Source organism: Bacillus rossius, chromosome 6 (assembly GCF_032445375.1).
Source record: "Bacillus rossius redtenbacheri isolate Brsri chromosome 6, Brsri_v3, whole genome shotgun sequence".
Taxonomy (NCBI): domain Eukaryota; kingdom Metazoa; phylum Arthropoda; class Insecta; order Phasmatodea; family Bacillidae; genus Bacillus; species Bacillus rossius.
In genome coordinates, this window is record NC_086334.1 from 9,967,170 (window position 1) to 9,980,328 (window position 13,159).

At 41.8% G+C, this 13,159-nt stretch overlaps 1 protein-coding gene across 5 annotated transcripts in view; it reads left to right on the plus strand.

Annotated features, from left to right (window-relative positions):
• The window catches only part of LOC134532599 (metabotropic glutamate receptor 1-like), a 153,091-nt gene that overhangs the window by 100,219 nt on the left and 39,713 nt on the right, over positions 1-13,159 (plus strand). For all 5 annotated transcript variants that reach the window (XM_063369165.1, XM_063369166.1, XM_063369168.1 and 2 more), the window contains 4 exons: positions 3,741-3,873; positions 8,245-8,424; positions 9,918-10,126; positions 10,909-11,223. In XM_063369165.1, coding sequence (XP_063225235.1) covers positions 3,741-3,873; positions 8,245-8,424; positions 9,918-10,126; positions 10,909-11,223 — 837 coding nt within the window. The remainder of the gene's footprint in view (positions 1-3,740; positions 3,874-8,244; positions 8,425-9,917; positions 10,127-10,908; positions 11,224-13,159) is intronic.

Consider the following 13,159-nt stretch of genomic DNA (forward strand, 5'->3'; position numbering starts at 1 on the left):
CGCGTTAACGCCAGCGACAGTCGGGCACACGAACTGTCAGTAGCTAGCTGGAGGTTGGCTCGCCCGGCCTGACGCGCCAATCACGAGGCGACCCCGAACAGCAGAGGCCAGAGCGACGGCTGCATGCAGACGTCAGACCCCCAGCAGCTCGCCGACGAGATATTAGTGTGTTCATCCGCTTACATTTCAGCCCGCCTCATTCCTTTCGAAGAGACAGGAATTAGATTTCCTTTTCAATCCCGAGCAAGGATTGTCCCGCGCCTTCCCCGGGCTGGAGGAGCGAGAGTGGTGGGGGGAAGGAGAGAGAGAGAGAGAGAGAGAGATACTCGGACGGCGAATGATTGCCGTGTAAAGGATATTGGAGATGTTAGTGTCTCCGTCTCCTCGGGTATCGAGGCCAGGAGACGGCGGCTCGTGACCTACCGAACTTGTGGCTCGCTGGAGACGTATCAACTATTTAAGATCCTGAGTTCTGTATTTTGACGTGACAACGTCTAATAAATCGATGAACGCCGGCTGCAAGCATGAAAAAGTGTCCCGTTACGCACATTGTTCCGTTACGCTGTGTCCCGTTACGCTCATTGTTCCGTTACGCTGTGTTCCGTTACGCAACAGCTAAACGCCAGTGAACTGTTTCGTCGACTGTTTATAAAGTGAATAGAAAAGTTAATGTGGTTTTCATTGCTTATTACAACAACAATTTCGGCAATAAAGGTTAATTATTCTTGCATTTTAAAAATCTGATTACTAGTATAATTTCAAGTATTTATTATTTTATTATTAAAATAAAAATGATTCAATTTTGTTCATAAAAGTATGCAATCATTTCATCAATGTTTTGTTATGACGTTGTCACGTTAAACTATCGTCCGTAAACCGACTTTACAGACAACCAATTTTTTTTGTCTCATTTCTATCCAAACAAACATCAAATTGTTGTTCTCCGTGATGAATTAAGTAGCGTTTATAGTCTTTTTTTTTCGCCATATGGAAGGTTCAATAACTACTAAGTAAATTAAATAAATAAATAAATCCAATACACTATAAGCCTAAAGGCGTAGTAGATTTCGAAGTACCTGTATACTTTGGAAATGTTCTGGAAACTTTAGGAAAAATTTAAGAACTTAATATACATATATGTTTACCAATAATCCAAATCGATTTATAAAACATTTTCTCAAATTACATGCAGTGGAAATGTTTCGAATGTTTTACACCCAATTCATAAAGCATTGAATAGTTTACAACGAATTTCATACTACCTATGCCTTCTAAGGTAGTTATAAATTTTTGACAATCACAATTTTTTTTATCATTTTCTACAAATAATTGGTTATATAAAAATGTGCTTTCAACCAAATTGTAAGATAACATTAACATGGTTTAAAATAAATTCGAACGAATTTGATAGTAAGGAAGTTTTATTTTTTTTTCCAACCACGGTATTTTACGGTAGTATTTCTTCTCATCAAAAATTGTTTGAGATAATGTTTAGGAATTTTACAATAAATTTTACCGGTTTTGATAGTATACCTACTAATAAGGTTATGATATGTTTTATCTTTCAACCCTTGTTATTTCCACCTCTTTCATTAGTGGTTGGTGTCATAACAATTTACTTCAGACAAATTTTTTTGATAATATTTTTAAAAAAAGTTTAAAATAAATAAGAACGGATTTGATTGGGTACACGGTTTGAAAATTTTTTTTATTCCAATCCCTGGTTTCACAACCTTTTGCAGTAATGGTTCGTTTAAACAAAGATGTTTCAGACCAGGAATTTAGATATTTTTTAGAATATTTGCAATTGCTTTAGCTTTTATAGTTTATCTATTAAGAGAGTTATACATTTAGGTTTTTTACTATTTGTTTTTTACACCTTTTGAAGCTATGGTAAGTTGTATCAAAAAAAAGTTTCAGATATTTATAAGGTTTAAAAAAAATTGAACTCATTTAATAATGTGCGTTATAAATTTGTTTTCCTCCAGGCCTTAATTTTTTCCACTCCCTGCAGCAATGATTGGTCGTATAAAATATCATTCCGTAAGACAGTTGTAGATAATATTTAAGGTTTCACAATAAATAAGAACGAATTAAATAGTCTACATATAAGAAAATTATGAATTTTGTTTAATTCAACCCTTTTTTTCAACCCCTTTGCATCAATGATTTTTACTATCAAAAATTGTTTCAGATAAATGTTAGGGATGAATATTATAACAAACGATCTAAACGGATTCGATGGTGTTCCTACTAAGGAAGTTATGATTTCTTTCATCCAACCTCTGTTTTTACTACCCCTTAAAGTTATGATGGCTGGTCGCATCAAAAATTGTTCCAGACAAAAGTTTTGGTATCACTCATCCAAGTTTTATTACGTACAAACGGAAGCGATATTCGTTCATGTGGTAGGGTTTAGCCCATTAACGAACTCCGCAGAGTTTTTTCATTACTATATTTTATGTTTTAGTTTAGAAGTGATTCGTGCAAAATTAGGGAAGTTATCGTGTCTATAAAAATGTATCTATGTGTGTGTATGTATGTATAAACTTTTGAGTTGACTATGATTTTGCGGTATATGGATCATGAAACGAGAAACTTTATAAAATTTTTCCTGGAATTGTACCGTGGTAACGGCTACAACAGGTAGTATGTCTTCGAAATGTACCTAATAATGGCAAAAATTGTATTTTCTATGCCAGATTTAAATTTTATAGAAATGCTTTGAGCGTATTAGCACATTATGAACTCGTAAATTTATACATAAAAGTATACCATTGGTAGTAGTTATTCTAAGAGGTAAACTTTTATCACTCTGAATCAAGCTTTTTCGTATATTTTAATGTAGTGAAAGAGCTTTATTGTGGCTGTATTTAGCGTGTTCGAGAACTCAACGTCAAGCTGAGAACAATTGATAGTCTATTGAATGGCTGTTCTGAATATAATAATTTATTACGTGTCATGGTTTTTGAAACAAAGAATTTATTTTATAAGCTAGAAGAAAAACTATCGTGCACCAAATTATAACATACTGTTACCACCAATTTCCATAAGAGTTTTCTATTTTTTTTACACAATCTTGAATAACCATATACTATTGATAACAATTAAAAATTAAGTTGGAGAGGAAAAACAATTACATTTCTCTGCGTGCGACAAACATTTTTATCGGGCAACTTTGCCTATTTGTGTTGTAATGATGCTGTAATGAGTAGTTACAAACTTCACGTCGGGCGCGCGCCATCCTACCTCCCTTCCCCTCTTCCTTCCACCATCTTGTCACGTCATTTTTTTTCCCCTGTCTGTGACGTTTTTTTTTTTCATTTTTGTTCGCGTAATATTTATGTTCAAAGGTTGGTCACCGATGCTCCAGACCTACACCAGGGACACACACTGTATTCGCTCCCGCTAGGTATTTGTGAGGGGAAGCCTTCTTTTCACAGACGAGAGAGCCAAATCCCGAAGTTCCCCGAAGTTCATGTTTTTTTCCCGTATCTTTAATGTAGCTAGCCTAACCAAATCAACCGTCAACAATGTTTTAATGTATTTATAACGTAGCTAACCTAGCCTAATTGACCATTAGTATCCTTTTATGAACACCGCCATATTTATTTACAATGTACCAAAAAAAAACCGAGGATGCACGATCGGGCGTTTGGCTCACTCGTCTGTGAAAATAAGGCTTCCCATTTGTGATTGTGATCGGGTGAGTCAGCGGCGCACCTGGCGGCCATGCGCAGAACCTGCAGACGGGCGGCCAGGAGAAGAAGTGCTGTTGGGTGTGTGTGCCGTGCGCCAGCAACGAGGTCCTGAAGGACGACACTGCGTGCGAGGCGTGTCCTGCCGGCTGGTGGCCCAACGAGGACAAGACGGGTGAGGACACCGCCGCCGAGCTGCCGCCAGTCTCAGCTTGCTCTCTCTGTGGAGCTGCCGCCAGTCTCACTGTGGGGCTGCAGCTTGTCTGCTGTGAGGCTGCAGCTTGTCTCCTGTGAGGCTGCAGCTTGTCTCACTGTGAAGCTTCAGCTTGTCTCCTGTGAGGCTTCAGCTTGTCTCACTGTGGGGCTGCAGCTTGTCTGCTGTGAGGCTGCAGCTTGTCTCCTGTGAGGCTGCAGCTTGTCTCACTGTGAAGCTTCAGCTTGTCTCCTGTGAGGCTTCAGCTTGTCTTACTGTGGGGCTGCAGCTTGTTTGCTGTGAGGCTGCAGCTTGAGCTTGTCTCCTGTGAGGCTTCAGCTTGTCTCACTGTGGGGCTGCAGCTTGTCTGCTGTGAGGCTGCAGCTTGTCTCCTGTGAGGCTTCAGCTTGTCTCACTGTGGGGCTGCAGCTTGTCTCCTGTGAGGCTTCAGCTTGTCTCACTGTAGGGCTGCAGCTTGTCTCACTGTGGGGCTGCAGCTTGTCTCCTGTGAGGCTGCAGCTTGGTTCACTCTGAGGCTGCAGCTTGTCTCCTGTGAGGCTGCAGATTGTCTCCTGTGAGGCTGCAGCTTGTCTCAATGTGAATCTGCAGCCTGTCTCACTCTGAGTTTGCAGTCTGTCCTACTGTGAGGCTGTAACTTGTCTCACTGTAAGGCTGCAGCTTATTACTGTGGGGCTGCACCCTATCTTACTGTAGAGCTGCAGCTTGACTCGCGGTGAGGCTGCAACCTCTCCTACTGTGAGGCTGCAGTTTATATCATGTGATGCTGCAGCTTGTTTCAATGTGAGGCTGCGGCATGTATCACGGTGAGGTGAAGCCACTCCAGCTGAGTGAGGTAGCAACTATGTGTGGAGCACGTACATACACATCTCACCCTCTCTGATGATTAGACAATACTTTGTTGGGCATACCCTAGATAACACGCTATTAAAAATTATCAAGATTTCTCCGTAAATTGACTGACATATTCTTAAATGCATGGTTATTAAGTTCACTTAGCTAAATCTAACATGAGTCCACAAGATTCTTCTTGGAATAATGATAAAATTTTCAATAAATAGTGGTATCTATAGCAAAAATCTCTCCTCTTCCTGACATTACCATGTATGCCATGTTCACGTGAGAACACGCAGCTCGGAAGTCGCAATATAGCGCGGTTTATACGAATGTCTAGTTACTTGGAACTTTTGAAGAACCCTTACTTGTTAAAAAGTAAAGTAATTTCCAACAATGCACAGAGAAGCAGTGTGGCCCAATCATGCGCAAACCTGTCAAAAGGATCAAAATCATCAGACTGTGGCACTGGCTAATCAACATGCTGCAGTATGTTCAAGAATGTATACGACAGTTGAGTCTAGCCTGTAGGGAGCAGTTTCGTACACGGAGCAATGGCGGCTCTCTGCATGGAGCACACACGTTTGACAGAGAACTATTACGGGCGTTACGACATCCGCATTGTTATTTGGACAGCCAAACTTGCAGTCCAAACAGACACTTTTAGCTCGCGAGAATGGTTCGTGCCATGATAACTATACAAACACTGCACATTCTCGTGATGTTGGTTGTCGAGTGTTCAGCAGATCGTGGTTATTGTCAAGTTTATCACACATGTTCAATATGGTCCAGCAACTACGTCCTTCTTGGACCAGTCTCCTGCTGAATTATCTGTCCCCTATCATGGCTGACACAGAGCCAAGCCTTGAAAACACGACCACGGTGTTCCAAAACCTAAAAATCAGTCAAATTTCCCGACATCTGCTATTGTACGTAGCAAATCAATGACTTGGGTTTTAGCATATTGTTCACAACCGGAGTACCAACCCCGGCAAACGAACCCGTATCAACCTTGGAGGGAAGGCTTACCATCCAGATGCTACGCGTCCAAGATTCAGAATTTCAAAGGGACTTTCAAAAATATGATGCAAACCTGGGTACGGCTCTCAGGAGTGTTCATTTAAACGTGAACCAAATTCAGGACAAGTTTTCTCTCAAGATTCGTCTTCGAGCATACCAGCAATATCAGATATTGAAACTACGTTCATATAATTAATGTTTTTTTTATAATTAGAAAACTACAAGTTAATTTCCGTTGGCAATAGCCCATACAGCATAAATGTTCTGTTTGCCCCAACAATATATTTGTTTATATATGGCGAAATAAATATATTTTGTTAATTCAAACAAAAATTTTGTAGTAGGAAAGATTCTGTTGGCCCAAAAAAATGATTTTGTCAACTCAATTGTAAATTTGGTTAGGTGTAACAAATTATTTTTGTTACTTACCGAGTTTGGTTAAACTAACAAAATATTTTTTTCCGCCAAGTAAATATTTGTTTCACCATATATAAACAAACTAGCAAACCCGGCGAACTCCGTTTCGCCACCAAATGGCTTCGTTTTATGTAACATTTCGTTTGGTGATTAAAAGATGAAGAAATTTTTTGTTTGTTTTATATTTGAAAAGGAAAAATTTTATTTCATTTCACAACAGTAATGAATTCATTTCGATTACAAAAAATAAGTGTTATTTAGTTGAACTTCTCTAAGTAAATGAAAGTGAATCCAAAGTAAATACTGAATCGAAGCGTTATACGTGTCCGCAAATTATCCGTTTCATTGAAGTGCTCTTTGGTAAACCACATTTTTTGTTTTTTGGTCTGACGTTAACACAAACAAAGCGGATGGTTTCCCAACTCGTGAACACGCAACGTATAACTGCCCATGTGAAAAACAATGATTTTCTAAATTTATTCCGCATACACTAAGCGATTGGCCTTGCGACTTGTTAATTGTCATTGCACAATGGCACATAAGAAATCACTTGAAGCACTTAACTTCACACTGAAGGATCTTCGGCGAAATAACATCATCTTTGGCGGCTTGATGATATTGTTGGCAGGCGATTTAAGGCAGACGTTGCCAGCAATTCCCCGTGGAACGCCTGCAGATAAATTGAATGCTTGCCTGAAGGCATCACCTTTATGGAATAACGTAAAAACATTATCGCTAACCACTAATATGAGAGTTCAACTTCAAAATGATCAAAGTGCTGCACAATTTTCCAAACAATTGTTAGATGTTGGAAATGGAAAAGTCCCAGTTGATGCGACATCTGGATTAATTTTTTTTTTGGATGAATGTTTCAGTGGCTGTGGTGGTGTAAGTAATGGATCCAGTTTGACTTTTCCACTTGCGCAGCACAATCCAGCCGTTTCTCTTTTGAACTTTAACGCATTGCAATATCGGCATATAGTCGTCATTGGTCCAATATCTAAATTTTCATCATCACTGTAGTTCGCAGTGGGATCATATTGGAATGCCTAGCGATTGTATGATGCCAATGATCTTCGTGTGCTCACGCGTTGTCTCAATCGGGCATTTTCTCTTATTATATTTTGTCTTTCTTCGCTTAAGTTCTGTGAATACACTTGTTGCTGGCTTGAATGTCTTGTGCGGCGGCCGATGTTGGCACGTTGTCCTCTAGGCATTTTGGGCTATGGACAGAGTGGTGAATTTAACCTCAAATGCACGATCCACATAATTTACACAGTTCAACTTACGACCTTAAAGACAAATGCCTGCTGTTGAAATTGAATAAAAATTTGCACAATATACGTTATATGTTTTTTTTTTACTTTTTTTTTCACAATTTCACAGTAAACACAATACCGGTTTGTCACATGAAATTAACTGAGCAGAGAACAATGAGTAGTTGATTTGATGGTTTCCAATTGAAATGTTAGGAAACGAATAACTTATTTTTTTTCTTTTTTTTCACAATTTCACAGTAAACACAATACCGGTTTGTCACATGAAATTAACTGAGCAGAGAACAATGAGTAGTTGATTTGATGGTTTCCAATTGAAATGTTAGGAAACGAATAACTTATTTTTTTTTCTTTTTTTTTCACAATTTCACAGTGAACACAATACCGGTTTGTCACATGAAATTAACTGAGCAGAGAACAACGAGTAGCTGTCAAACAATGTATCACGCACCGGCGCCATCTACTTAAAATGTTGGTTTGTCCTGAATTTTTCCTGAATTTTCTTTGCTATAAACCTCACGGAGCCCGAGACCTTTCCAACGACTGCAAAACCGTGGAAATCGGTTCGTGCGTTCTGGAGTTATAGCGTCAGGAAGGAAACCCCGACTTATTTTTATATAGTAGATATTTGTTTTATTCAAACAAACCCTTTTCTCTGTGTAGACACTGCAGAAATACTATAATGTTTAAGGAAGGTGATGCCAAGTTAATGTAAGCTAGCAGACACGGCAATTAAGGCGTGTGCACGCCACTGGTCGGCTGGCAGCGAGTGTCTGGTTTGCGGCAGGCTGCGACCAGATCCCGGTGGAGTTCACGCAGTGGTCGGACGCGCAGGCGGTGGTCGCCATCTTCTTCTCGTGCCTGGGCTTCGCGGCGACGCTGTCGACGGCGGCGGTGTTCGTGCGCCACAACGACACCCCGGTGGTCAAGTCGTCGACGCGGGAGCTCAGCTACCTCATCCTGGCGGGTGCGTGGGCCGCCAGGCAGTCACGCATGTCCGCGGACTTCACGTAGGCAGCAGTTAGCTTCTCAACATCAGCAACGCAAACACTGCACATTCTCATGTTGTTGGTTGACGAGTGTTCAGCAGAACGTGGTTATTGTCAAATTTATCACATATGTTCAATATGGTCCAGCAACTACGTCCTTCTTGGACCAGTCTCCTGCTGAATGATCTGTCCCCTATCATGGCTGATACAGAGTCAAGACTTGCAAACACGACCACGGTTTTTCAAAACCTAAAAAGCAGTCAAATTTCCCGACATATGCTATTGTACGTCAACGTTAAAGCCTCTCCAAGACTCGTTGCCGTATCTTGTATTCGTACTTCATCACCGGAAAGAATATCTACCAATCCAAAAAAAAAAAAAACAACCAAAGTCCGACATACATGTGACAAACCTGGGGAACACAGTCCGTCATGCTTGGGCTGGGAATCCGCGCCACCACACGCTCTGGTGGTATCTTGCCACTTATGAGCAGAAGCCTCCGCTCGCTCTACGTGTATGTTCACATACTCACCATATGGTATGTGCAGTTACATTTGTCTGCAGAATGTTCTCGCCAGTCTGACAGCACGTTGCTGTACTGCCTAGGAAAAAAAAATATTTTTAAGGATGTTCTTCAATGCTGCCTCCCCTCCCCAGTCTTTTTCAAATTATTTTTGTGATAGAAATTATTTTTGCATATACATAATAAAGTAGAAACTTGCATATATATATATATATATATATATATGTATGTTCAATTTGTGTTTCAATAGTTGACAATCACTGCATTGAGGACAATATTTTGGCTAGTAAAACGATTAAAACAATTATTTAGGTATTTGATTATTAAAATGTACATGAACTATTACAATCACAGAGTCAATTCTCTTGATCAAAATAAGGAATTACAATAAAAACTCTTTTTACTGAGTATAAAATGAACATTATGTACAACAAGAACATTATTTGTGTATGAGTATATAGATTAAGAGACTAAGGCATCATTCGAATCGATTGCAAGCCTTCCGACAATAATTACATTTATGGACACAGTACCAGTAACCTAATGGTTCCAATGTCTGCATGCTATAATCATTTAATGTGTCTGTGCACAGAAACATTAATTCAATCCATACCATTGCACACAGGTCATTTTGTAGTGTGGCGTCCGTTCTCTGCCACATTAATAAAAACTTTATTATTAAAAGAAACGTTTGGAAATTGGTCAACATTCCAGGCATATATGGAGCTGATGGTTGAGTAGGAGTGAAACACAATAGCACAGTCCTGAGGAGCTGGGTTGATTCTCCGTACGGCCATCCTGATAGCGGTCTCCCAGGGCTTCCCGAAATTAATCCGAGAAATGCTGAGATGATTGCTTGATAAAGACTGCGGCTTATTCCTTCCTTTAAATCCTTGTAATCGTGTGGTAGTTTCCCCGCCATGTCAGCGAGCGAGCTGTTGTCGGCAGGCATGACCCTGAGCCACGCCGCCACGTTCCCGATCCTGGCGCGGCCGAGCTGGGTGTCCTGCCTGCTGGCGCGAGTCCTGCCTGGCCTCAGCTTCGCCATGATCTACGCCAGCCTGCTGACCAAGACCAACCGCATCGCGCGCATCCTGGCAGGCTCCAAGAAGCGCTTCCCCACCAGGAAGCCGCGCTTCATGTCCGCTACCGCGCAGGTCAGCAAGTCCTCTATCGCTCTTCACTCCATTCATCCTCCCTCCGACCCTCGGTCTCCCAACCACGCTGTTCACTTTCTCCTCACTCTACCTGAATACCTCTCCCATCATCTCACCTCCCTTGCTTACCTCTGCCCCACCCTCTTACAACGCCATTCTTCCTTTTGCTCTCTTCTGTTCCTCTTCTCACCCCCTCCTCTAAACATTTACACTATACTCCATCATCCAATCATACTACTTTCTTCTTCCTCACTCCTCTCTTCACTTCAATCCACCCTAATTCTCCCTCTGCCACTTCCCTCCACCAACGCCTATTTTCCCAAACTCCCCCACTCTGTAATACTTATCATTGTTGTTAATTCCAAAGAGCCACTTTACTTCAACTTCCATGATGGCAAGCATAAAGAGAGACTATTTATAATCTACAGTTCTTTCATTCTTATCTAAATATCTTCTGAAAGTAGCTATTAGGAAAAAAATACAGCACATAAAATAGGACTAAAAAAACAGGTCCGCTTGTATGCATACTCAAGAGTTAGCTCGGCAGCACACGATGAACTTTCACCTTATCGTCGTTAGTCATGGAGCAACGCGGCGTGGTGGTGAGACATTTCCCTTGCCTTCCAGAGTACCTGCCAGGATGACACGTACGGTCCTTCAGACTGGTTCCAGCCGGTGCCTTGCTCCTTGCCCTGTCCCGTGTCCACGATCTCTAATCTCCCTGGTCACTGGTCCCTGGTCACTGGTCACTGGACTGTGCTGCCGTGTGATCACGATCACAGGTGGTGATCACGGGCCTGCTGATCGCCGTGGAAGCGGGCGTGTCGGCCGCCATGCTGGTGCTGGAGCCGCCGGCCCCGACGCTGCTGTTCCCCGCCCTGGACCGCGCCGTGCTGGACTGCGACACCTCGCCGACGGGCGTCGTGGCGCCGCTCGCCTTCGACGCCCTCCTCGTCGCGCTCTGCACGCTGTACGCGCTCAAGACGCGCAACGTGCCCGAGAACTTCAACGAGGCCAAGTTCATCGGCTTCGCCATGTACACCACGTGCGTCATCTGGGTCGCCTTCGTGCCCATCTACTTCGGCAGCGACTCCAAGGTGCCTCTGCAGTGCCCCTGGCGTCTGTGCAGTGCGCATGCTCTGTGTGTTTCCGTGTTCAAGCTCACACAATAGCATTTCAGAGGCAGACACGTGACGCGAATAATAGTTCATCTCAATGAAAAAAATAATAATGCTCTGGTTGATTACCAATACTTTGAACAAAATGTGTAATCACCTTTTTCTGTTTTGATGACGAAACCCTCGGAAAGTTTCGGCAATAAAATTAACATATACAAATTAATTTTTGTTTAAACAATTAAAAATTACTAACAAATTAACATTAATACAAAAATGGTCTACTGTTTAATATATCCAGTCACCAAGGATAGTGTTCCCCAAGGAAGAATTATGTTTTTATATGTACATATTGTTATATATTAAAAATCTGGGTAGACCTCTCCAAACAATACAGCTCAGTCACCAAAAGACCTGCTCTGACTCTCTCGCACAACTCAGCCATCATCACCATGTTCAAACAGCGCAACTTACACTTGGCAAAACACAACTAAATGCTGCTAACGTACACTAGGTAAAGGACAACACAGCAACAAACAGTAGGAACCCAATGAAAAAAAAAATTAGACGATCTGAACAACACCACGACAACACAGCGAAGCACATGCGAACCCAGCGATGAAATAAAATAAATATTGTGGCAACACAAGGACGACAGAACAGATGAAAACAATAGGCTTCCTAAGACACAACAATTGTGACAACCAGCAGCTAATGAACGAACGAATTACTTTCAGGTAATCAGAAGCCAAGGAACAAACTATCAAGATTCGAGCAAACACTTTGCAATGAAGCCTGCCTCAGGTCACCGAGCCCTGGCAAGTCTCGGAGACTCGACTAACTGCATGTCCGCTGCCCGCTGGTCAGACGTCGGGTCGCGGGCGCCGTGATGCCCCTGGGGGAGAGTTGCTCCCCAGGGAAATCAGGGTCGATCCTCGCGCCAATCGAACACAACTGTGCGGCATGCCCCGATCTGACAGGGGGCGTTCAACCCCTCCTCACACGCAGTGCCGGCGTGAGCGGGAGGTGGTAAGACGTCCTCTTGGTCTTTCACGCTCAGGAAAACATCGCATTTCCATCCCTGTGCCAACAATAAAGCACTGTTCCTAAAGTAACATAGTCCTACTTGCACTGAACAGCATAGAGCTCTCAGACGTGTCTCTGCGTTAAGAGTTCGGGTTTGGGACTGAACAAAGTGAAGGCTTCACTTGACCGTAATTACATAGTTAATTCATATAATCTTGTGTCATGGTAGAAATGTTATCCTCTTCTTTCATCATGCCCCATCGTGAACCTCGTAGGTCAAGCTTTTTTTGAAATGTCATGTGCCATGAATAGTAAATAATAGTTCCTTCGGGCGCAATTTATTTCTTATGGGACGATTTCGTAGCCTTCTCAGTTGTGGCTTACCAATCGGAAATATTCGGCATGTTCGGAATTTTCCGCCACTCGTTGATTATGACCGGGTCCTCGTCGACCATATTCGATAACATTCATCTTTTTCAACCATAATCCTACCCGATGGTTCGCTAGTTGTGCTAGTATCGCCTGCAAAACGCATACCGTCGCCGGCTGCCATATTTTAGTTTTTTTAGGTGTTCGTTACTCCTATTTTAAAAATTGCTTGGTATAATTCCGTATGATGGTTCCTTAAAATATAATTTTAAAACATTTTTCGGAGGTAGGAGGATTCGAACACACGACCTTAGTCCGCTCGGCTAACGAGTCAAGATGATTGCTTTATATGTTTATACTAGTTGTAATATTCTTTAATAAACGATAAATATTCGTTGGGCACTCGAAATTTTTTTTACAAATCCATATAAGTTCACAGTAAGGCATACATTAAATAGTACAGTAAGTAAACTATAGAACTAGGTTGGTTCCGGTAATTATCAACAAAACAGGAAATCTTGTT